Genomic DNA, 26,709 nt, shown 5'->3' on the forward strand with positions numbered 1-26,709 from the left:
GAACCGTGATTCTCTCTGTGGATGTAGTGGATGCCGTTGAAAGGGTCCATTTTTTATCAGCCTGTCTTGTTACCTCTTTTTCTCTCTCTCTTTTTGACTCCCTCCCTCCACCTCATCCCTCCCTCCTCCCCACTCCCAGTCCGTCGCGTGCCCCCTCGCTTTTCTATCCCACCGACCAGTCACGAGATGATGCCAGGTGGCAGTGTGAACATCACCTGCGTGGCGGTGGGGTCGCCCATGCCATATGTCAAATGGATGCTCAACTCAGAGGACCTGACGCCGGAAGACGAGATGCCGGTGGGTCGGAATGTTCTGGAGCTCAACAGCGTGCGAGAGTCTGCCAACTACACATGCGTGGCCATGAGCAGTCTGGGCATCATCGAGGCGGTGGCGCAGATCACCGTCAAGTGTAAGAGGGGGGAGGGGGGAGGGGGGGGCACAGAGATTCTTCTAGGCTACTAGTACTAGTGCTGTGGTCGGGAAAAAAACCAGCATTGAGATGTGTTATGATGTGGCATCTTAATGATAGTTATATGTCTGCATCTGAGTAATTTTATAAGTTCCTCTTCACCCCCCCCCCTGACTTCCCACAGCCCTGCCCAAGCCCCCAGGCACCCCAATGGTGACCGAGACCACGGCCACCAGTGTCACCATCACCTGGGACTCGGGCAACCCGGACCCCGTGTCCTATTACATCATCCAGTACCGCGCCAAGTCTCCCGACAGCAAGTTTGAGACCATGGATGGCATCACCACTACGCGATACAGCATTGGGGGCCTCTACCCCAACACAGAGTACGAGATCCGCGTCTCGGCCTTTAACACCATCGGCCAGGGCCCCCCCAGTGAGCCGGTGGAGACCCGGACCGGGGAACAAGCCCCGGCCAGTCCGCCCCGCAACATCCAGGCCCGGATCATCTCCCAGAACACCATGATGGTGCGCTGGGACGAGCCTGAGGAGCCCAATGGACAGATCAAAGGGTACCGGGTGTACTACACCATGGACCCGTCCCAGCCCATGAGCCTATGGCAGATCCATAATGTCCAGGATAGCATCATCACCACCATCCAGAGCCTGGTGGCATCTGAGACCTACACCATCCGTGTCCTGGCCTTTACCTCGGTGGGCGACGGGCCCTTCTCCGACCCCATCCACGTCAAAGTGCTGCAAGGAGGTTAGGGTTCTGGGTTCAACCCTTCCTATCAACAATTTCTGTGTGGTTTTACCACAAGTGATCCGTTTATGATTTTGTAATGTAGTTGAAAGTCCATATAAAGTGGTTGTTCCACTGGATATCATAAGGTGAATGCACCAATTTGTAAGTCGCTCTGGATAAGAGCGTCTGCTAAATGACTTAAATGTAAAAAGGAGGGTTCACTGCAATGATCACTGTCACTAATTCCATTTCTCTTTGTCTGTCATAGTCCCCGGACAGCCAACAAAGTTCCAGGTTGGTGCTGTGTCCGACACAAGCATGGAGTTGACCTGGGAACCTGCCTTCCAGAAAGAGGGGATCATCAGCTTTGAACTTCGGTACAAAGAGGGCAGTTTTGGCAGCCAGGTAAGATATGGTTGTTCTTTTGTTAAAAGTGAGCTGTGGGAAGAGTGTTGACCAAGCTTTTGCCTTTTAGAACTCATAGAACACACTGTTTGAGGAAAGGTGTTCAACGAACAAGGTGCAAAAAGGAACAAACATGAGGTACAGTAAGCTCCAGTGATATAAAATTTCAGTCAAAAGCATGCCTCACTTTTCTCCACCAACAGGTGACCAAAACTTTCGGCCCCACTGCTTCATACGTCGTTGAGGGTCTGCGGGCAAACACGGAGTACTACTTCTCTCTGGCTGCCATTTCCAACAAAGGCATCGGAGCCTTCACCAACGAAATATCCCAGAAAACCTTGCAAGCCAGTATGTAGTCCTTTTGCTCTCTTCTCCGTGTCCTCTGTGTGGGCTGTGGGCGGGCTGATGGGAGTCTGTGGTGCAGGGGTCAACAATGTATTTGTGTCTTCTGGTGACCTTTAATCATGCAGGTGTTTTGTGAAGACATGAACTATTCCTGGCTCCAGGCTAGAAGCATGGAATTAAAGGAAGTGTCTCCATTGTTGCCTTGATGTGGAAGTTCTCATCACCTGATTCTGTTTTATAATGACTTTCTTGATTCAATACTATGCAGATCATCTATTGAAACATGTGATTTAATGGTTTGGGAACAATGATGATTACTCCCAAAGACTTCAACCTGACAAAAATAACTTTACTTGTTGTTCTTCAGCAGGATAAGGGTTACCTTAGAAAATGCAAAAAGGTGTGATGATCTTTAACCGTTTTTTACCTTCAGAGTTTATTATTTTCCAACCTGGGTTTATATGTCATGGTGCTAACTATGATGCAATTTATCCTCCATTGTCAAACAAACCGGTCAATGTTTCTCAATTTCTTTATTTTCCTTTCACTTCTGTTCATATTTGGTTTTCCTTTGTCAACAGAAAGTCCACTTTCACTTTAACCCACATGACTGAGACACAAAACAAAACTCCCCACCCACTGGGCAAAAACTGGTTGAATCAATGTTGTTTCCACGTAATTTTAACCCCCAAAAATCAATGTGATGATGTTGAATCAACGTTAAAAACTAATTGAATTTGCAAAAAGCAATTGACTTAAGGCCGATTTCTATTTTTTTTCAAACAACTCTTAACCAAAATGTAAATCAAAACTCCGTTGACGTCTGTGCCCAGTGGGCAGTGACTGCCATGGCTTTCTGCTGAACCAAGTGTAGAGAGGGGTGAGGTGGGAGTGGGATTCAGAGGACAGGCAGCAAAACCCTCCAATCAGAAGCCTTCACTGCACCTCATAGGCCCCACATCCTGAATTAATTCAAGCTGATCAACAGTGGCCTGTAAAAAAAAAAAAAAAAATCCCAGATGCCAGGAACACATCTAAATAATTGAAACACTGCTTGCTAAAAAAATAACCCCACACAAGTAACATCATGGCAAACAGTATGTGCAGGAGAGAACTGATGGCTTACCTAATCGAATATTCAATGTTGTTTGAGGACTGTGGAGCTGGCAGTACATTACATGTATATTCTCCCGTAAGTCTCCAGACTTTCTTAGGGGGTTACATACTGTATAGAAATATTTGAGTTATGTGTTGAGGTTTAATAAGGCGTTCTAATGATCTAAAGTCATGCTGTTGCTAACTGCCTATAAACACACACAGTCCAGTTTAAAGTGAATGATGGCAGGACCGTGTAGCATTTGGCTTATTTGCATAGCCTACTGTAGCTCTGATTGGCTATGGCACACCGGTCTGTGTAGACTCCGGTACTGGACAAGACAGATGTTGTTATTAGGCTTTATTTACTGCAGTGTCTATTAATTGTCCAAACGCAGGCTATTTTCCCACTTTATATTGCTATAGAATTTTCACAAATGCCTTACTATTCGTCATTCACAAAATGACCATATCTAAGTTCTCGCTTGTTAGAAAATGTTTTAAAAAGTGTCATATTCTTCCTCGGGGTGTAAATGAATAGATTTGAAAAATATTTCATATTGGTAAAATGCTGTCAGTTCCACTTGAAGGCTTTAATCTCTGAAGAACTCAGACAGTGTAGCTGGATTTGCTTGGATTATGGATGGATCAGGGCAGCCTTTGTTGGGGTAGAGGGTAGTAAATTACTATAGATCAATTGTCCAGATCATTGAGCATTGCTCAAATATGTGTATTCCCTAGCCTTGATCAAATTAGTGTATTAATCATACAGCATCCATGTAATGATAGGCCACACAATTGCATTATCATTTCAGTAATGTACGTGGATGCTTAATTTAAGAATAGGTTGGAGTTGTTGTTTCCTCGGTCCGATTCCTAAGGGGTTTACCATGAAGAACTTTGACTGGGGTTGGCCATCAGAAAGCCATGGTAGTGGGATGAGACCTCTTTTAACACATTTTCTGTTTCTACCAGTGAAACGTGTTGGCTGTGCCCCCTTGTTGGGGGTGTAGGGCTGTGGGATAACCACTTCACATTTATGTTGATAGTGATGGGGGCAGCTACTCAGACAGTGCTGCTGAATCACTGATGGGACACCAGTTGCATGAAACACTCCATCGTGTCCCCTGGGTGTGCTGTTGGCATTCTGTCACCGCATCCTTGATCAATGGCCACATCAGGCATGGCCCTACCTATATATGTACATCCATCTCTGTTTGTGGGTATCGCTGCCTGTCTGTCTGTCTATGTATGTCTTGCATTGTTTTCTAGAACAGTAAGCTGCAAGCGGATTGTATCGGATACACTCCTCCCTCTCTCTCTCTCTCTCTCTCTCTCTCTCTCCGGATTCACTCCCCTCTCTCTCCGGATACACTTCTCTCTCTCTCTCTCTCTCTCTCTCTCTCTCTCTCTCTCTCTCTCTCTCTCTCCTTGTCTGTCCCTCCATTGCTGTCTCTGTAACTTGTTCCCCTTGTCTAAAATGGAACAAAAGCTCTCCTTGGAATGGCTTGACATCACCTTGCTTACTTTGTTTCCTTCCTCTTGTTTCGTTGAGTCAATTTTAGATTATTTTTTGTATTTTGTTCTTCAGGTTTTTCAAAACCATACGGCTCACATTACATCAGGATGCAGCTTGCAAAATTTTTGCTGGCGGTTGGGTTCTAATGTGAACCCAAGTCCAATGCAGCCACCACAACAGCTGCAGCATACACCACTTAGCGATATAATTTCCAAACTTTATCCATTTAACTAGAGTAAGTATCTCCTGGAGTTTCTGCTTGTGCTGAGGGTCTCCTCTTTTCAACCCCTTGAGCTCTGTCGTTAGGGTCCAGGGATATGAGTCACTTCTCTTAGCCAACGGCTGCTCGTGTACAGCCAGCCACTCGTCTCACAAGTCCCTTCTGAAGTAGGTGTCAGAAAAAGCCAACGGGCTTCACATCAAAGAGGTCAGAAAAGTTACAAACTCGGACAGTCAAAACAAAACTGTGTTTCACACCACATCACAAAAGAACAAAACAAAAACATGACCTAGTGGATGCATTTGAGGTAAGTGTTTGTTTGGTACAGGTGGTCCAGTCTGCCGTAACCCATAGCAACGACCCTGTGACCTACTTAAGCAATAAGGCCCGAGGGGGTGTGGAATATGGCCAATATACCACTGCTAAGGGATGTTCTTAGGCACAACAAAACTTAGATGTCTACTTCCATTATACTTAAATATTCATATACATACGTGAAATGGTTAAATATTCATATCCATACATGAAATTGTTAAATATTCATATCTATACATGAAATGGTTAAATATTCATATCCATTCATGAAATTGTTAAATATTCATATCCATATGTGAAAGGGTTAAATATTCATATCCATAAATTAAATGGTTAAATATTCATATCCATAAATTAAATGGTTAAATATTCATATCCGTACATGAAATGGTTAAATAGTTGTATCCATAAATTAAATAGTTAAATATTCATATCTGTACATGAAATTGTTAAATATTCATATCCATATGTGAAATGGTTAAATATTCATATCCATACATGAAATTGTTAAATATTCATATCCATATGCGAAATGGTTAAATATTCACATCCATACATGAAATGGTTAAATATTCATATTCATATGTGAAATGGTTAAATATTCATATCCATACATGAAATGGTTAAATATTCATATTCATATGTGAAATGGTTAAATATTCATATCCATACATGAAATGGTTAAATATTCATATTCATATGTGAAATGGTTAAATATTCATATCCGTACATGAAATGGTTAAATATTCATATTCATATGTGAAATGGTTAAATATTCATATCCATACATGAAATGGTTAAATATTCACATCCATACATGAAATTGTTAAATATTCATATCCATATGCGAAATGGTTAAATATTCACATCCGTACATGAAATGGTTAAATATTCATATTCATATGTGAAATGGTTAAATATTCATATCCATACATGAAATGGTTAAATATTCATATTCATATGTGAAATGGTTAAATATTCATATCCATACATGGAATTGTTAAATATTCATATCCATAAATTAAATGGTTAAATATTCATATCCGTACATGAAATGGTTAAATAGTTGTATCCATAAATTAAATAGTTAAATATTCATATCCATACATGAAATGGGTAAATATTCGTATCCATAAATTAAATGGTTAAATATTTATACAACATGTCTGTGGTTTGCTTACTCATACATGTCAGGAAAAGCACAGAAAAGCTGAGTTCACTATTAGTCTGCCGTGTAACACACACACACACACACACCCTAAAGTGCCTGCTATCTAGAAGACAAAGCTACTCTACTTTGGCTGTAATGGAGATGTACATAAAGTAAAGTTAAGAGTGTACTGTGAGTCCGTCCATCGCAAAAAAGGCAAAACCAATCATCAGATTGTTCCATTCTTAAAACAACCCAGAGATTCTGGGAGGCTGCTTTGAGACACATGACCGACGCCCTAGACCGCCAGCCCTCATCTCCCTCTTCCTCCCCCTGTTAACAATCCATTTACCTTAGTGTGGCGCTGCTAGACACTGTCATTATAAACACACACCTCATTGGAGCAGCATGAGATTTCTCCCTATACACAACACACACTTGTGCAGGCTACAGTATAATGAGGGAACCTTGCTTACCAGTGGCTGGACTGGGCTTGCTGCTCAAACACATTTAGATGTGTTTGTACTCTAATGACATGTTAGGAAAAAGACCATTAGGATGGGAGACACTAGAAAATGGTAGCCGTTACCCTTGCGTTACTCGGCAGACTGGACCTCTTTGCCAACCAAGTGAAGTGAAAACGAAAGACAATCCTCTCCTTTTTTCCATTCTGTCTATTTTCTCTGGAACAGTGTACATGTCCTCTCAGAGCGTTGACTTTGTGTTCAGTCCGTGTGGCGTGACCAGGGGCCATTGTCATGGGGACCATTCTGCCACTAAAGACCAGTGAAAACCCACAGCAGAGGAGTTCTCTCCCGACTCCTCACCTACACTTTAGCTTCAAGAAATCAAGAGCTTGGAACTATAAGGTTCTATCTGCATTTTAGTCAAAATGTAGTTATTGACATTAGCCTTGTTCTGTTCAATGTTTCTCTACCTATATAGTACTCCCCCAAATCACCCTGTTAAGCCATTCAAACCAATGAGTCTTAAGAACTTTAAAGCCAATTATCTCAAAATCATATTTTGCAGATAGAACCTTATAGTTCTTGAAATCAGTTACTGTATTTGATCTGAAATCTGCAATATCTGACTCCAAACAGATCGATTTAACTGTATCTCAGTCAACTTATTTTGGGCTAAGAAAAACATACTGGTCCAATATTGGTCCTGTACTGGTCCTGTGGTCTTACACTGGTCCTGTGGTCCTGTACTGGTCCTGTATTGGTCCTGTGGTCCTATACTGGTCCTATATTGGTCCTGTGGTCCTATATTGGTCCTGTACTGGTCCTGTACTGGTCCTATATTGGTCCTACAGTCCTATATTGGTCCTGTACTTGTCCTATATTGGTCCTGTGGTCCTATACTGGTCCTGTACTGGTCCTATACTGGTCCTGTGGTCCTATACTGGTCCTGTTCTGGTTCTATACTGGTCCTGTGATCCTATACTGGTCCTGTTCTGGACCTATATTGGTCCTGTGGTCCTATACTGGTCCTGTACTGGACCTATACTGGTCCTGTGGTCCTGTACTGGTGCTGTGGTCCTGTACTGGTCCTGTACTGGTCCTATACTGGTCCTATACTGGTCCTGTACTGTTCTGGTCCTGTACTGGTCCTGTACTGGTCCTGTGGTCCTATACTGGTCCTGTACTGGACCTATATTGGTCCTGTGGTCCTATACTGGTCCTGTACTGGACCTATACTGGTCCTGTGGTCCTATACTGGTCCTGTACTAGTCCTATACTGGTCCTGTGGTCCTATACTGGTCCTGTACTGGTCCTATACTGGTCCTGTGGTCCTATACTGGTCCTATACTGGTCCTGTGGTCCTTTACTGGTCATGTGATTCTGTACTGTTCCTGTACTGGTCCTATACTGGTCCTGTGGTCCTGTACTGGTCCTGTACTGGTCCTGTACTGGTCCTGTATTGGTCCTGTGGTTCTATACTGGTCCTGTGGTCCTATATTGGTCCTGTGGGCAGCTATGTCCCCCAGTCAGATGTATGGCCCCTGGGACACGCTGCCCCAGTCAGACAAGGTTGAGACACCTATGAGACAACCGTTCAGAAGCGGCCGTGGAGGGTCCACACACCAGAGACCGGGAGCTCCCCATATCTCCCTCAACAAGAGACACAGTAACGGGGGCAGGCTGGACCCCCGGGGTGGGTGTTTTTACGGGAGGTTGGCAGAGGGGAGAGTGAAGGGCCCTAAGATGACAGATAAGAATCCCATTTCATAGCGTCAGAATTTATTTGGCGCTTTGCCGAGGAGCTATAGGGAGACCTCTGGAGTGTCAGGCTTTGTTACACATTTAGATTATACCTTGAAGCTGACAGCAACCAGTGGAGTGTTATCGCTCAAATTAAAGTGGCAGATTCTAAATCCCCGCATTTAGTCCCCCACTTACTGTAATTGCTGAAGGTTTTTCTATATTGGAATATTTGTACGAACGTGGCCATTAGGCATGGAGTCGGATTAATTCTGTAATGGTGACAAATACTACTCTGACATTGAGGAAAAAAATAAAACAAAACGGGCGCATTGTGTAATCACACTCACTGACTGAATGCGACAGCAATTTGATCCGTGGCGGTCATTGATTGACTAGCCACAGACCTATGACTTGTGGACGAGCTTATGTTGGAAGCAGGCACTATTGAAGCAGGTGGGTGTTTGCAGTCAATTATAAAGCCTCTACCAACCCAAACCCCATCTCCCCAAGCTTCCATTCACATTATAGCAGACTTAAAATCTGGTGGCGATATCTCCACAGACATAGCTAATGATATGCCAAATCAATATAGCTTTCATACAGGCTTTTAAAATATACTTCAAAAGACCTACTGAAAGTGAAGCATCACCAGAGTTCCATCCTGTAATTCTAGTTTCCATAATCTCCACCACTGGGCATGTGTAGGAGCCGAGGCGAAACACATAGCTATGCACATTGCCTGTCTTAAGTTTATCTGGTCTTACGGGTCTGCGTGGTACAATAGCTCCAGCCCTGTCAGATTCCACAACTTCTCTCTTCACATAGATTGATCGCTGAGCATTCGCTGTTGATACAAAGATTATACTTTTTTTTTGGGGGGGGGGGGGGTAGATCAGCTTTAATATGGCAGATAGATTGTGGCTTCTATCAATGTAATTGTCTGCATCATTTCCAAACCCCCATATATATATTTTTATAAATACAGTGCCTTGCAAAAGTATTCATCCCCCTTGGTGTTTTTTCTATTTTGTTGCATTACAACCTGTAATTTAAATGGATTTTTATTTGGACTTCATGTAATGGACATACACAAAATAGTCCAAATTGGTGACATGAAATGAAAAAAATAAAAATAGGGAAAGTGGTGCGTGCATACAGTGAGGGAAAAAAGTATTTGATCCCCTGCTGATTTTGTACGTTTGCCCACTGACAAAGAAATGATCAGTCTATAATTTTAATGGTAGGTTTATTTGAACAGTGAGAGACAGAATAACAACAAAAAATATCCAGAAAAACGCATGTCAAATATGTTATAAATTGATTTGCATTTTAATGAGTGGTATACTTGGTATACTTTTTTATTGATCACCATTTTTTTTAACCAATTTTGGTCTTTAATGCAGGGCCGACAGACAAGTTCCTTACTTTCTCCCCCTTCATTATCCTCTTTCATTTTTGCGGTAATTCTGCAATCAGTTGGTTGTAATTTTGGGTAGAGCAGACATTTCCATATATTTTTGTTAGACACCAAAAATAATAGTCTGTTCTTATATTTTGTTGACTGAGACTGTCCACTGATCGTAAAGACCTCCTGCCTTCTCCAGGCTACTCTGTTAGCGAGAGTACCACAGCATTAACCTTAATGAATGCAGCAGCACAAGTCTTACATATGTGTTCTTTGTGTTGTTTACAAAACCGGTGCACAGGTGGGGAAGATATGAAATGGGATTCTCTGAGCAAAAAGTTACTGTAAAAAAAAATGAACTGTGTCCTTTTCCGAAGGTCAAATGCAGAAACACAGAACCAGGTGGGTGTAGTTTTTCCCCAAATGCTCCCATTCCTCTGTCTTGTGGACCCTCCCTCCGGCCCAAGTTATACAAGAGGATAATGCAGTCCTGGCTACAGCACAGAGCCAACTCTCTCCCTCTTAGCAACCCAAAAGAGTCCAAAACGACCTAACTAAACAGACCGATTTGACCAGTTACAAAGCACAGTTGATAAGGCGGCAGGTAGTCTAGTGGTTAAGTGTGTTGGGCTAGTAACCGAAAGGTTGTTGGTTCAAATCCCCAAGCTGACTAGGTGAAAAATATTTTGATGTGCTCTTAAGCAAGGCACATAACTCCTGTAAGTCCCTCTGGATAACAGTGTCTGTTAAATAACTAAAACGTGCAAAATGTAAATTTGACGTGTCTGTATTTTTTAACACACTAATGTGGAGGGAGAGGGTTGTAACTCACTGCCTCAGCGTGAGATCACTCTGTAGGTAGGTGCTGCTGGTAAGAAAGTCTTAAAAAGTTACTATTTGAAGGAAGCCAGGTACGTATGATGCAGACGGTTTTTGTGACTTGTAATGTTATTATTTTCCGTTTTCTGCTCAAGACCTTGTTTTTTTTTCATGTTTCTTATGATTTGACCTTTTGAACCCCAATGTTTTTCTTTCTTTTGTATCACAGAGAGAATTTGATTTCCGGTACCTTATTTCAATTTGTGTTTCGCTTCTTCAAACTCTTGTTTTGGAATGAAAACATAATGTATTTTGTTGTTCCTGTGGGTTGAACTTCCATTTTTTTGTCCCTGATTTGGACAATGTGGAATGCCTTTTTCTATGAATTCATGTTTTTCATTTGATCTTATTAAAGCACTATAACAGATTAATTACATTAGTAATTACATAATAATGAACTGGGCTTGTCACCAATGATTCAGGGAATAATATTGTATTATTCTATTCACACGGAGTGATGGTAGAATAAGAGGGATCTTGACTTGAATAGAAAGGGTGTCATCTACGTCCTCTTGTCTGCCTGACGTGGGGATGAGAAGTGAAACATTGTATCACTTCACTCAGCAAGCACTAGCTGTAAGAGCTCCGTGCATATTAGAACGCCCAGGCTTTCATTTTCATTTAGAAGTTCACAGATGTGTAGTATTTAATATGTTTTGGAAGACCACTCCACACCAAAACCCAGCCGCTGTGTTGAATCGCTTTTAAACAATTACAAATAAACCCAGATGAACTTTCTTTTTCATCCTTAAATCGATAGTGATAGTGTGCAGTGCAGGCCTGGACAGCCTAACATCAGATAGCTAGTTCCCTTGGTATCACACATGGGCTGATAACTGACAGACCCCTTGGTGTGAGTCCGTGACATAGTCCCAGCTGTCAAAAGAACTGGCCCAGTATCTCACAAGAGGCGGCCATTTTGCTTCATTATTACGCACGCTGTGTCATCCAGTCCCCCTTACTCCTTTATGTTTACATTTGCCTGACGAATCAGTGTTTCCGTTCCTTTACTTTTGTCTTGACATTTTTGTCAGTTCATGTCTCCTTTTGAGTTGGGTTTTTCCTCTTGTCATTTTCTTTATCTCTACCATCTTTTTGTTTGTTGTTTTTCACCCCCTTCCTTCCTTCCTTCCTTCCTTCCTTCCTTCCTTCCTTCCTTCCTTCCTTCCTTCCTTCCTTCCTTCCTTCCTTCCTTCCTTCCTTCCTTCCTTCCTTCCTTCCTTCCTTCCTTCCTTCCTTCCTTCCTTCCTTCCTTCCTTCCTTTCTTCCTTCCTTCCTTCCTTCCTTCCTTCCTTCCTTCCTTCCTTCCTTCCTTCCTTCCTTCCTTCCTTCCTTCCCTCCCTCCCTCCCCCCCTCCCTTCCTTCCTTCCTTCCTTCCTTCCTCCCTATCCTCCCACCTGACCAGAGCCCTCAGCCCCCCCTCAAGATGTTAAGTGCAGCAGCTCCAGCTCCACCTCCCTGCTGGTAAGTTGGCGCCCCCCGCCTGTGGAGAGCCAGAATGGCGCCCTAGCAGGGTACCGAGTGCGCTACCAGGTGGTGGGAGCCTCCGTTGAGGGTGGCAGTGCCGGGGAGCCCATGGAGGAGCCAGCCGTGCTGCCCAGTGATGGGAAGGTGCTGCTGCAGAAGCTGGAGAAGTGGACCCAGTACAGCGTCACCCTGGCCGCCTTCACTGAGATTGGGCCAGGCCCAGAGAGCGAGCCCCTGCTCTGCCGCACCGACGAGGATGGTACTTGAGCATGTTCCACCTGCAATACTGACAGTCTGTACACTTGTTATGAGGCAAAAACAATAACTGGGATGTTGACTTACTGTAGATGCACAACAATCTTCTTCTCAGATTATGGGCAATACCTCTACTATGGTATAATAAGGGTAGTAGCTGTAGTCACCCATAAAATAATAATATGATGCCCATACAATAGCTTTTCCATATCCCTAAACAAAGTATAAATTCATACTTTCAATAACTTAGCTCAGTGGTTCAAATCAAGGACCCCCAGACATAATCGTTTAAATAAACATAGACAATACCCTTGGGAAATTGCAGTGTCATTGTTAAACCATTTCCCCTCCCCTTCTACATGGAATTTATGGTATAGCCGCCCCATCTCATCTCCTTCTTCCTCTAGTCTATGGTGTTCAGCCATCAATGGTTATGAGCACGCCACACCTCAGGCTTTCATACGGTTGACCCTGTGTCACAGCACAGCCCATTCCACTGATGGGAGGCAACTCAGCCAACTGATGTCTCGCCATCTCCCACAATACAACAGTGCAAATGGGCCACAGTTTTATTAACCATGTGTAGGAGCCCATTTGTCTCTGGAGGCCAGTGCGGTGCACAGTAAAAGGCCGGACGCCAAGGTCTCACATAAAGGCTTTCCATTATGTCTGAGAGACAGGGGGTTCAACCGGAGACGTATTGGGAGGTCTGGCTGTGAGGGGGGGCGATGGCATTTTGTTGGCAGTAGCAGGTGTTTTTGTGTAGTGCAGTTTTGTGTGCTTGAAAGTTTTGTCCCTATAGTGTGTTGTTGGGGTGAGGAGGAGGTCACAGTCAATGTATGCCAGTTTATCTGTCTGTCAGGGGAATAGCTCTTGTAGTTTTGTGTGAGGGTACTTGTGCCAGATAGATAACCTATACATACAATATGAGTGTACTATTCTGCAGCAGTGTTTTAACATAGACACTATCTTGTTGTTTTTTAACCCACAGTTCCCGGAGCTCCTCCTAGGCGGGTCGAGGTGGAGGTGCTCAACTCCACGGCGCTCAAGGTCATGTGGCGCTCCCTGTTGCCGGGGCGACAGCACGGCCAGATCCGTGGTTACCAGGTGCACTATGTGCGCGTGGAGAACGGGGAGTCGCGCGGCCCGCCCCTCATTAAGGACGTCATGCTTGCCGATGCCCAGGTATACCTAGCCCCCATTGGTCCACCAATCAAGCAATTCATTTGACCAAGCTGGCCTATGGAGTGCCACTATCTAATGACAAAATGGCACCGATAGATAGGGCAGTCGTGCTTCCACCACCTAGGCAACTTTGCAGTGTTTTGTTTAACAAGCATTTCGCTACACCCGCAATAACATCTGCTTAACACGTGTATGTGACCAATAAAATGTGATTTGATTTGATGAGAGCCCATGTAAAGATTATCTCAAAGCTTATAAATAATATATGTTTTATAGTGTAATATGAAAATAATAGAGAGTTCTGTGGTAAATGCTACACATTACTTTTACAATATGTGCTAAAATGTGTACAATATGGCTGCTCTTTCCTCAGGTTTCTCTTTAGTCTCCTTAGTTTTTAATTTCATGTTTCAGCAATGTTAATCTCCTCTGCCCACAATTGACATTTTTTTTCACTTCCCCTTTATAGACCCCCCTTAATCTCAGTTACCCAGATGTCAAATTCTGTCACGAAAGTTTGTCATTTCCTGTTGTACTTCTGGGGGGAATGCTGTTAACAATTTTCATTACCTTTGTGCAAAGAAAGGAAGCGATGTCTCCTCCCTCGCAAACGGAAACTCTCGGCCAAACCCCTCCCTTCCACTAATTTATCATGGCCAAAAAGCACATTTTTGTTTTCATGTATTTTTACAATACAACCTATTTTGACTCTGTGGCTGTGGAATCTAGTGGAAACCGTTCATCATCCGCACACAGGCCTGAAAATCACCACACCAGTTTAAGCACCGCCTTCGCCTAATCCTGATCTGTCCAAATAATCAACAACGAAGACTCAAAATCAGGAACTATTGCTGCTCGTAATCACATAATTCTACGTGGGCCTTGACAGATTCACGCCGTGTCTTCTGTCCACGAGAATCTGTCCATGAGAGATTAGACCCCCTTAAAGAGAACATCACTCCTTTTATCAGGGCTGGATAGACCCCCCTTAATCCTTAGCTTACAATTTCCACGGCCCAGCGGAAATCTAATTAACATTAATAAAAAAATCCCCATCAAAATCAATCTGTTTAAGCTAGAGATATCTGCAGAGCGGTGTTCGTCAGACCATGAGACATTTTCTCACGAAAACGTCTGTAGGGTCCGAACGGTTTAGCCTACAAACTATTATGACCCCTCTATGGAAAGATGAGTCTCTCACAAACACAATGGTGTATCTCAAGGGACACGTCTAAAGTAGGTAGAGCCTCTTTTTCCAACTTCTGTATGTACCGGCCCGAACAGTGTGGGCTACACACGAATATGACCCATCTGCAGAAAAGTGAGACACTCACGAACACGTTGTTTTGCTCTAGGATGTCCACAAGTCTCACAAGACTCTTCTGAAGTTCCCCAGTACCCCAGTTGAAAACATTTATGGAAGTGTATATATGGAGATTCTGTAGTTTAGTGCCTAAAATAAGGGGATAAATACATGAAAAAATATATATATACACTACCATTCAAAAGTTTGGGGCCACTTAGAAATGTCCCTGTTTTTGAAAGAAAAGCAAATTTTTGGTCCGTTAAAATAACATAAAATTGATCAGAAATACAGTGTAGACATTGTTAATGTTGTAAATTACTATTGTAGTTGGCTAGAAGGCCAGCATCCCGGAGTCGCCTCTTCACTGTTGACGTTGAGACTGGTGTTTTGCGGGTACTATTTAATGAAGCTGCGAGTTGAGGACTTGTGAGGTGTCTTTCTCAAACTAGACACTCTAATGTACTTGTCCTCTTGCTCAGTTGTGCACCGGGGCCTCCCACTCCTCTTTCTATTCTGATTAGAGACAGTTTGCGCTGTTCTATGAAGGGAGTAGTACACAGCGTTGTACGAGATCTTTAGTTTCTTGGCAATTTCTCACATGGAATAGACTGACGAGTTTCAGAAGAAAGTTCTTTGTTTCTGGCCATTTTGAGCCTGTAATCGAACCCACAAATGCTGATTCTCCAGATACTCAACTAGTCTAAAGAAGGCCAGTTTCATTGCTTCTTTAATCAGGACAACAGTTTTCAGCTGTGCTAACATAATTGCAAAAGGGTTTTCTAATGATCAATTAGCCTTTTAAAATTCTAAACTTGGATTAGCTAACACAACGTGCCACTGGAACACAGGAATGATGGTTGCTGATAATGGGTCTCTGTACGCCTATGTAGATGTAGATATTCCATAAAAAATCTGCCTTGATGACAGCTTTGCACACTCTTGGCATATCCTTTAGATTTTTTTGTTTTACTCTTTGTTGTTCTATGTAGTGAATCTGTTATTCATTGCGTTTCTATTGACTAATAGCAGTAATGCCCAATTCAATGTTTTATTAAAAAGAAATGTGTATATGTTTTTTATACCATAAGTGGTCTCAAAATTCAAAATCAAATCGCTAAATGATCCTTGGTATGACCATCTTAAAACAATTCAATAAGTTAGCTCAGTAGAACCCCCCCCCCCCCCCCCCCCCCCCCGCAGCTTAGGGGCTTAGACTCTAGAGGTTTAAAGAGAACATCACTCTTTTTGTCAGGGCTGTGTAGACCCACCCCCCTTAAAGAGAACATCAGTGGTTCTTGAAAAGTGTGATAGCACAGCTCTTATCGAGCACAGCAACTCGGCACAAAATGGCTGATTATAGTATTCAAAATTGGCATGAAAGGATTTCAGAGGAAATGGTCCTCCCTGAAAGCTAGAATTATAATGTAAGCTGGCACAATGGTCGGTTTTCACAAAGCCTCTGTCAACAAAACAGTGGAGAAAATGCAGAGAAAGTTGTTTCAGTGGGCTGTGTAATTCTACTGTAAAGTACACCGCTAGGACAACCAAAACAAAATTATAAACACACGAAATATTTATCCCCAGAACAGAAGTCTATTGACGGATCTATTCCACAAAGTTTCAAAGGAACATTCATGATGTGCTGTGTGTGTGTGTGTGTGGTCTCTTCTTTCACAGGTCTCTGATGTGCTGTGTGTGTGTGGTCTCTTCTTTCACAGGTCTCTGATGTGCTGTGTGTGTGTGGTCTCTTCTTTCACAGGTCTCTGATGTGGTGTGTGTGTGTGGTCTCTTCTTTCACAGGTCTCCGATGTGCTGTGTGTGTGTGTGTGTGTGTGTGTGTGTGTGTGTGTGTGTGTGTGGTCTCTTCTTTCACAGGTCTCCGATGTGGTGTGTGTGTGGTCTCTTCTTTCACAGGTCTCTGATGTGCTGTGTGTGTGTGTGTGTGGTCTCTTCTATCACAGGTCTCTGATGTGCTGTGTGTGTGTGTGTGTGTGGTCTCTTCTTTCACAGGTCTCCGATGTGGTGTGTGTGTGGTCTCTTCTTTCACAGGTCTCTGATGTGCTGTGTGTGTGTGTGTGTGTGTGTGTGGTCTCTTCTTTCACAGGTCTCTGATGTGCTGTGTGTGTGTGTGTGTGTGTGTGGTCTCTTCTATCACAGGTCTCTGATGTGCTGTGTGTGTGTGTGTGGTCTCTTCTTTCACAGGTCTCTGATGTGCTGTGTGTGTGGTGTCTCTTCTTTCACAGGTCTCTTTTAAAAGAAAAAGAGATTGCATCTCAATGAGAATAAGCTATATAAATAAAGGATTAAAAAAATGAACGCATTATGCCAGGCTGCTGACAAATATGAATGCTTCAGCCAATGATTAGATATTTTAGTAGTCCAGGTAATGCACTTTAAAAAAAAACAATTCTCCCCAAATTCGTGATATCCAATTGGTAGTTACAGGCTTGTCCCATCGCTGCAACTTCCGTACGGACTCGGGAGAGGCGAAGGTCGAGAGCTGTGCTTCCTCCAAAATACAACCTCGCCAAGTTGCACTGCTTCTTGACACAATGCTCATCTTAACCCAGAGAAGCCAGCCGCACCAATGTGTAAGAGGTAACACCGTACACCTGGCGACCGTGTCAACATGCACTGCTCCCGGCCCGCCACAGGAGTCGCTAGAGCGCGATGGGACAAGGACATCCCGAGCCGGCCAAACCTTTCCCTAACCTGGACGACGCTGGGCCAATTGTGCGCCACCTCATGGGTCTCCCGGATCTGTAGTGATGCAGCTAGACTGCTGCGCCACTCTGGAGGCCCCCAAGTAATGCACTGTTATAAAAATAGATACAGTAACCTCCTAAAAAAATATAAACAGACAGCCCCCATAGACTTCAGTTCACACCTCTTCCCCTTGCCTCAGTTGCACTCCCTAACACAGACTAGCTTTCCTCTTGCCCTCTCTGGCCCGGCCCGTACACAACACCCTACTTCTGTGCACTCACCCTCTTCTCTACCTCCTCTCAACACGCTGCCCCTCTCGCACCTTCCTTCTCTTGAGTTTCTCTTCCACCTTCTCTCTCTCTCTCTCTTTAAAAAAATCTTTCTCTTTCTCTCCTGCACTCTCCTCTATATGGGGGGGGGGGGGATAGTGGGAAACGGACGATACAGCCGAATATGTGAGTATATATATGGAGTCGCTAGAGTGCTATGGGGGGGGGGGGGGTAAAAAGCACTGTGTATTGCATCACCCTAGCTCTTTTCACATATATAAGAAAGACAGGGTTTACATCAACCTATTCAGTAGAGCTTTGTTATTATGGTGCTTTATCAGTAATGCCCTAGCACTGTATGTTATGAACAGGCTCTCAAGTCAGCGCTACCCATCTCCAGTATTGATGTCCTAGAGCAGGGGTGTCAATCATATGGCCTGCGAGGGGTCTGAGTAAAAACAAATGATTGTCCCCCATGATGAAATCGGAGCGGGGACTATGGATCTGTCTCCGTCCGTTCGTATGGTAGTTACTCACAGACACCTCTGGCCCGATTTTTACGAAACTTGGGTGAATGATGCATGTTGCTATAGAGATCCAGCATTTAGAAAATGACACTGATTGGCCCAAGGGGAAGCTATAGTAATCAATTGAAATTCCACATTTTGAGCAAGCATAGTCTTTTCACTCTGCCCAGCTTGCTAACTAACACACGGAAGTCAGACAGTCAGGGAGCATTGAAAATCCCAATGGCCATGTATAAAATACAATTTCTTTGCTAATTTTGACGGCGAGGAAATATAATATATTTTAAGTGCGGCCCTCCAGATCTCAGTAAAGACCGAATGTGGCCCTCCAGATCTCAGTAAAGACCGAATGTGGCCCTCCAGATCTCAGTGATGGCCTGAATGTGGCCCTCCAGATCTCAGTGATGGCCTGAATGTGGCCCTCCAGATCTCAGTGATGGCCTGAATGTGGCCCTCCAGATCTCAATGAAGGCCCGAATGTGGCCAACGGAGCAATATGAGTTTGACACCCCTGTCCTAGATAGAGTAAAGGCTAATTAGCTGTGCGGATGATGAGAAGGTGGCTGATGCAATATCTGTCTGCTGCTTCTCCCTGTGACTGGACTGCTTAATCATGCTACTATGTGCTACTTTGTGTTGTGTTGTCATGGTGTTGTGTTGTGATAGTGTGTGTCTGGTCGTGGTGTCATGGTGTTGTGTCAAGTTGTCATGTTGTTGTGTCGCATTGTCATGGTGTTGTGTTGTGATGTCGTGGTGTGTCATGTTGTGTTGTCATGGTGTTATGTCGTGTTGTGATAGTGTGTGTCGGGTCGTGTTGTCATGGTGTTGTGTCGTGTTGTAATGGTGTTGTGTCGTGTTGTCATGGTGTCGTGTTGTAATGGTGTTGTGTCGTATTGTAATGGTGTTGTGTCGTGTTGTCATGGTGTTGTGTCGTGTTGTAATGGTGTTGTGTCGTGTTGTCATGGTGTTGTGTCGTGTTGTCATGGTGTTGTGTCGTGTTGTAATGGTGTTGTGTCGTGTTGTAATGGTGTTGTGTCGTGTTGTCATGGTGTTGTGTCGTGTTGTAATGGTGTTGTGTCGTGTTGTAATGGTGTTGTGTCGTGTTGTCATGGTGTTGTGTCGTGTTGTCATGGTGTTGTGTCGTGTTGTCATGGTGTTGTGTCGTGTTGTCATGGTGTTGTGTCGTGTTGTCATGGTGTTGCGTCGTGTTGTCATGGTGTTGCGTCGTGTTGTAATGGTGTTGTGTCGTGTTGTCATGGTGTTGTGTCGTGTTGTCATGGTGTTGTGTCGTGTTGTAATGGTGTTGTGTCGTGTTGTAATGGTGTTGTGTCGTGTTGTCATGGTGTTGTGTCGTGTTGTGTCGTGTTGTAATGGTGTTGTGTCGTGTTGTCATGGTGTTGTGTCGTGTTGTCATGGTGTTGTGTTGTCATGGTGTTGTGTTGTGTCGTGTTGTAATGGTGTTGTGTCGTGTTGTCATGGTGTTGTGTCGTGTTGTCATGATGTTGTGTCGTGTTGTGTCTTGTTGTCATGGCATTGTGTCGTGATGTCATGGTGTGTGGTGTGTCATGTTGTGTTGTGATAGTGTGTGTCGTGTCGTGTTGTCATGGTGTTGTCGTGTTGTCATGGTGTCGTGTTGTGATGGTGTGTGTTGTTTTATTTTTTTACTTTGGTGGTGCCCTGCCTAGATTGAGTGTGAAATCTCAATGATTGCCACCCCCTTTTATTTAATTCACAGTGTTATTGCACTTGCATGGTATATATGATATGGATGCCAGCATCTTCGGTGTGAAAACAGAAGATACTGTATGTCACCCCTTTGCTGACCTCTCCATCTCCCAGCCAACCAGTCTGAAAACCTCCTGCATTCATTTAGCTAGCCAGGCACCTCTACTGAAAGATTTATCAGCATTGATCAAAGCCTCCTCTCTCAAGAGAACCAGACAAAATAATGGCTGACCCGAAAACTGCACTGACCAGTCAGCCAGCCAGAATGCATGCATACATTGATTGTTCATTTAAGTTGTTTTGTGAGTGTAGCTTGGCTAATGCCTCAGACAATGTATATCCATTTTCCCCCTCCTTTTTATACTTATCTTGGAGAGATGTAGTTTTAGGGAGCGGTATGATGTTTGATAAAGTTTGTCTGGCCACTAGAATTCAGCCTGAAAACAATGGACAGTAAAGCATTCCATCCACCTTAGAGGTTAAACATTTTATCCAGAGGTCAAAAGCAGCAGTAACACAATAAATGGTAAGAGAAGGTGGTTGGCTGCGGAGGTGATGATGGTCACATGTTTTGACCGGTGTTCTGATACATTTTGTCTACTTCCTGTTTCCTACAGGAAATGGTCATCGGAGGGCTACAGTCGGACACCACCTACTCCATCACAGTAGCTGCGTACACCACGAAGGGAGACGGGGCACGCAGCAAACCCAAACTGGTGGTAACCAAAGGAGCAGGTCAGTCTTTCATTTTATTGCAGCTCATTACAATGTATTATGACAAGTATTACAATGTATTATGACAAGTATTACAATGCATTAGTACTGCATCATAATACATTACAACTGCAGGCTTTAAGGAAATTGTTACCTTGCCTATAATGGAAAGAATTCTACCAATCCAATATTTATTGACGAAACGGTTGTGGGTTTATTCAAATTAAAATTATTAAAACTTCCCCTCCCACTCTCTTTTGAAAGACAGAGACCATCCTATTTCGATTCGACCTGTTTGTTGTTGTGTTGCCGCTGGAGAGGAAGTTTGGATGTTTTGGAATTGGATAGGGCACTGAAGATAATATATAAATGTTCAGCAAACTATCCACAGACGGAATGGCGGATGACATGAGATAGTAGTAAACATTGTTTTTGGCAGATTTGGTTCTTCCGTTGCCATCTAGGCCAGAGGCTTGTGGATTACTGCTGGAGGCCTTATTCAGACATCAGAAACTCTCTTTCTTTCTCTCTTTATAATGCTACCCTCGGACTTCAGAGTCTCTCTTTCTCCCTCTTTTCCTCTCTCTTAAACACCAGTCTCCAAGCCAACGTTAACCAGGTCACTTAAGCCTCATAAGAATCCGAAAGCTTAGCTACCATGAACACGGCCTATACCTGCAAGACTGGAGAGCCGTGAAAGCACTCAAATACTTGGCCGTCAGGGCTAAGATATGAGGCTCCTTTGTGTATGCATCCACGCTAGTCTGCTTCGGGGGCCTTCAAACATCCAATAAAAACAAACTAGAAAGCAGACTCACACACACACCTCTTTTGACAGGTCGTGATCTTCACCGGTGTGCCGATCATCGGTATCAGACAGTATGACGGGCGACAAAGGGCCCTGGTACTGTCACTTCTCTCCTCCCTCCCTTGTCGGCCTGCGCTGACTGATACGCCAGTCTCTCTCACACCATCCATCCCTCCCTTAAATCCAATCCCCCATTCGCTTTTCATTACTGAAATGTGGAAAAGAGACCAAAATAAATAAATGAGCGTGAGGCAGACAAAAAGGGAGGAAGAGAAGACTCAGCCCCTTCGGGAGGTAAAAAATACTTCCAACTCCCCTTTCATGTGACAGTGGAGCTACCAGCTTCCTGTTCTGCTATGGGGCTCAGTCAAATCGTGGCCCAGACGGTTGCTATGGTTCTCCCAGGCCCATTTCAGGGAGACATTGTGCTTTCAGACAAGTTAAGTCCTTGCCTTGTGCTATTGATAAGGAAAAGGCACAGACGGGAAGGAGGGCCCTTTCGAGAGTTTACACACACACACACACACACACACACACACACACACACACACACACACACACACACACACACACACACACACACACACACACACACACACACACACACACACACACACATACACACATACACACACAGAGACTGTTTTGTTAATCTTTCAGAAAGCCAACCAGACTCTTAAGACAGCAGAATAAAGAAATTCCAAGCTGTTGGAAGTATGGCTATGTCAAACTCTTAAGTCTTTGTTCAATAGATAATGCCTCAACCTAAAACATTGTGAAAATCGAGGATAGAATAATTTCCTCCAACTCAAAGTGCAGCCGGCTACTTTTGCTGTAGGTGTTGGAGTCTAGGTTTGACGCAGTCTTCAGTTTTCGTACATTATTTAGCTTCCATTGTGTTTCAATGTGTTCATTATTTTACTAAGTAATAACAATTTGATTCCTTGAACTTGGTGTTGTGTGACTTCGCCGTGCATATTCAAATCGCTTTCGGGCTATTAATAAGAACCTTCATGGTCCTTCATGGTCGAACATTAATTACTTTGGAAGAAAGGACCAGACATTTACATCCAATTGGTTTGAAATGAATGGTGAAGTGTGATATGTGATTGATAAAAAAAATATATATAATTAAAAGCAAGCTCTTACGTACAACCGACTTAAGAATATTCCAATCCCTAGCTATATAGAACAACTAACTATTCCTAACACTGACATTAAGACTGTGATCCATACTACACAATCAAAAATACAGAAGGACAGTCCATTAACTCCATTAACATTCCAAGGCCTCCAAGGGCCACTTCCCCTCCCGCTCTAATAGTCAGAAATTCTCATTAGTCCTCCTCCCTCCGTCTTTCCCCCTCCTCCTCTGCATCTTCCCACCCCTTCCCCATTCTGCCTGGGAGGTGAGCAGATTGCATGTTGGCGCTGTATAGAGAAGCCAAGAATACTCTGGGAATACCCCGGAATACTCTGGGAAGAAACCGTCTGGACTCCACTAGCCTCCACAGACCCCCTGGCTATCCCTTCTCCTGTTTGGTTACGTAGCGCTGGTGGTTGGCGGGGCCAATAAGCTTGTAGCATATTTATGACTTTCCTTCAACTGTCCTGATTTCTTCTGTATTTTTATAAGATATAGAAATAGTCCTTAAAATAGGTGTTAAGTTAAATCTGGTATCCTTAATGGTGAAACTACCACGTCCGTTTGGGATATTACGAGAACAAAGTTACTGCAAACAATGAACCCAGTTTTTTTTTCCTCGGACATCATTGCACGCGCGATAGAGGAACATAAATATGGGTGGGCAATGGATTACGAAAGACCTTTGCTGTCAAAATAGCTGTGCATTTCTCAGCGTGGCCGAGGCGATTATTCATCACCACAGCTAAATTAGGTATATGTGGGGAGGCATTTTCAATTATGTTTTCCCTCTTCCGCTGGTCCACTCATGCCCCCTTTGCCACTGATATCAATTGCGTGCGAAAATGCAGCTAAGCATTTATGGAGTGCCTTAGACAGCGCCCCGCAGGCCAGTACAGTAGAGTGAGGTGGACCCACGACCCCTGATATATCTTCCTGGAAATTGTAACCGCAGGTTAATGGCTTACATGGTTCAATGTATATATATTTTTTTAAATCTTGCTTGGCTCACAGACACACACACACACACACACACACACACACACACTCACACACACTATTATACACAGACACACTATTATACAAACTCGTACATCAGTGGAGGCTGGTGGGAGTAGCTATACGAGGACGGGCTCATTGTAATGACTGGAATGGAATTAATGAAAAGGTATCAAACATATGGGAACCACATGATTCCATTCCAGTCATTACAATGAGCCCCTCCTCCTATAGCTCATCCCAAACCAGCCTCCACTGACGTACATTACTACTTGTCTGGAGAGAGAGAGAGAGAGAGAGAGAGAGAGAGAGAGAGACAGAGAGAGAGAGAGAGAGAGAGAGAGAGAGAGAGAGAGAAAAAACAATCCTCCTCTCAATTAAGACAACTGTGTATCAACAGCGGCCATTAAAGCTGGTCCTGATGGGAAATGTGCCTCCAGCTCCACTGGGAGTGATTGAGGGAAGCTGAGTGGAGAGGAATGGAGTGACAGAGGGAGAAAGAGAGGTATGAAAGGAGGAAAGAGGGAGACAATCAAGGTGTCCACAATCCCCCACTCCTCCCTCGCTGTCCCCTCTTTGTGGCAGAAGGCTCCCAGTTCTCTGTCACCTTCATCATGAGGAACTGTCATTATCACATCCTCCCTCCTCCTCCTCCTCTTCCTCTCTCCATCCTCAAGTTTTCCCTTAGCACGAATCAGCTTGGTCAATTAACCCCACCAACCCTTACCTCTCTATTAACAGTAGTCCCTGGCCTACCATGTAAACACACACCTCAGGGCTATTATCTCTGATGTCCTCATTGGGGCTTTCTAAGCAGTAGATGTGAGAGGAGGGAGAGTCAAGTTTAAACAAGACAGGCTAGTTGCGGGGCTGAGCTATAGTTTGTTAGCGGGGAGTAATGAACACATTCATCTCACTGCTGTTTGGAGGCTGCTGCTATTCCATTACTGCTCCAACTAATTAACCCCTGCCCACAACAAGCCTATTCAAAAGATAAATAAAGAATAAGAGTGGAGGAACAAGTGGGTACAAAGGGGATGGGTATAACGGGGAGACGGGTAGTGGAGTAGTAGGGTAGTATAGTAGTGGAGTAGTGGAGTAGTATAGTAGTGGAGTAGTACAGTGGTGGAGTAGTATAGTGGTGGAGTAGTGGAGTAGTATAGTAGGGGAGTAGTATAGTAGTGGAGTAGCATAGTAGTGGAGTAGTATAGTAGGGGAGTAGTATAGTGGTGGAGTAGTAGGGTAGTATAGTAGTGGAGTAGTATAGTAGTGGAGTAGGATAGTAGTGGAGTAGTATAGTAGGGGAGTAGTATAGTGGTGGGGTAGTAGGGTAGTATAGTAGTATAGTAGTGGAGTAGTATAGTAGTGGGGTAGTATTGTAGTAGGGTAGTGGGGTAGTATAGTAGTGGAGTAGTATAGTAGTGGAGTAGTATAATAGTGGATTATATAGTAGTAGGGTAGTGGAGTAGTATAGTAGAGGGGTAGTGGAGTAGTGGGGTAGTATAGTAGAGGGGTAGTGGAGTAGTGGGGTATTATAGCAGAGGGGTAGTGGAGTAGTGGGGTAGTGGAGTAGTGGGGTAGTATAGTAGAGGGGTAGTGGAGTAGTGGGGTAGTATAGTAGAGGGGTAGTGGAGTAGTGGGGTAGTATAGTAGAGGGGTAGTGGAGTAGAGGGGTAGTGGAGTAGTGGGGTAGTATAGTAGTGGGGTAGTAGAGTAGAGGGGTAGTGGAGTAGTGGGGTAGTATAGTAGAGGGGTAGTGGAGTAGTGGGGTAGTGGAGTAGTGGGGTAGTATAGTAGAGGGGTAGTAGAGTAGTGGGGTAGTATAGTAGAGGGGTAGTAGAGTAGTGGAGTATTTTTGTAGTGGGGTAGTATAGTAGAGGGGTAGTGGAGTAGTGGGGTAGTATAGTAGAGGGGTAGTGGAGTAGTGGGGTAGTATAGTAGAGGGGTAGTAGAGTAGTGGGGTAGTGGAGTAGTATATTAGAGGGGTAGTAGAGTAGTGGAGTATTTTTGTAGTGGGGTAGGATAGTAGTGGGGTAAGTTAGTAGTGAAGGAATGGATTGGTATAGTAGTGGGGTAGTGGATGAGTGGGATAGTATAGTAGTGGATCAGTATAGTAGTTGGGCAGTGTATTATTGCGGTAGTATATTATAGGAGCATTATACTAGTGTAGTAGTATTGTAGTAAAGTAGTATCGTAGTGGAGTATTATACTAGTGGAGTGGTATAGTAGTGGAGTAGTATAGTAGTGTAGTAGTATAGTAGTGGAGTAGTATACTTGTGGATTATTATACAAGTGGAGTATTATACTCGTGAAGTGGTATAGTGGTGGAGTAGTATACTAGTGGAGTAGTATAGTAGTGTAGTAGTGGATTAGTATAGTAGTGGATTAGTATAGTAGTGGGGTAGTATAGTAGTGGATTAGTATGGTAGTGTGGTATTATAGTGGTGGTGTAGTGTATTACTGGGATCGTATAGTAGTTTAGTAGTGGGGTAGTGGAGTGGTGGGGTAGTGAATTAGTAGGGTTGTATAGTAGTGGAGTAGTATAGTAGTGGATTATTGGATTAGTATAGTAGTGGATTAGTGGGGTAGTATAGTAGTGGAGTAGTATATTTGTGGACTATTGGGGTATTGGATTAGTATAGTAGTGGATTAGTGGGTAGTATTTTAGTGGGGTAGTATAGTTGTGGAGTAGTATAGTAGTGGATTAGTGGGGTAGTATAGTCGTGGAGTAGTATAGTAGTGGATTAGTGGGGTAGTATAGTCGTGGATTAGTGGGGTAGTGGAGTAGTATAGTAGTGGATTAGTGGGGTAGTATAGTAGTGGAGTAATATAGTAGTGGATTAGTGGGGTAGTATAGTAGTGAGGTGGTATAGTAGTGGAGTAGTGGGGTATTGGGGTCGTATA

The 26,709-nt window shown here is 43.7% G+C and overlaps 1 protein-coding gene across 7 annotated transcripts in view; it reads left to right on the plus strand.

The window, feature by feature from the left end:
- ptprsa (protein tyrosine phosphatase receptor type Sa) overlaps positions 1-26,709 on the plus strand; it is a 422,798-nt gene that overhangs the window by 287,537 nt on the left and 108,552 nt on the right. For 3 of the 7 annotated variants that reach the window (XM_082962769.1, XM_082962771.1, XM_082962770.1), the window contains 8 exons: positions 140-409; positions 594-1,175; positions 1,426-1,562; positions 1,766-1,910; positions 12,106-12,426; positions 13,414-13,607; positions 18,048-18,074; positions 20,758-20,875. In XM_082962769.1, the coding sequence (XP_082818895.1) occupies positions 140-409; positions 594-1,175; positions 1,426-1,562; positions 1,766-1,910; positions 12,106-12,426; positions 13,414-13,607; positions 18,048-18,074; positions 20,758-20,875 (1,794 nt within the window). The remainder of the gene's footprint in view (positions 1-139; positions 410-593; positions 1,176-1,425; positions 1,563-1,765; positions 1,911-12,105; positions 12,427-13,413; positions 13,608-18,047; positions 18,075-20,757; positions 20,876-26,709) is intronic. The other 4 variants (XM_082962772.1, XM_045697375.2, XM_082962773.1 and 1 more) reach the window with 2 other exon arrangements.

Source organism: Salmo salar, chromosome 16, assembly GCF_965601325.2.
Source record: "Salmo salar chromosome 16, fSalSal1, whole genome shotgun sequence".
Lineage (NCBI taxonomy): Eukaryota > Metazoa > Chordata > Actinopteri > Salmoniformes > Salmonidae > Salmo > Salmo salar.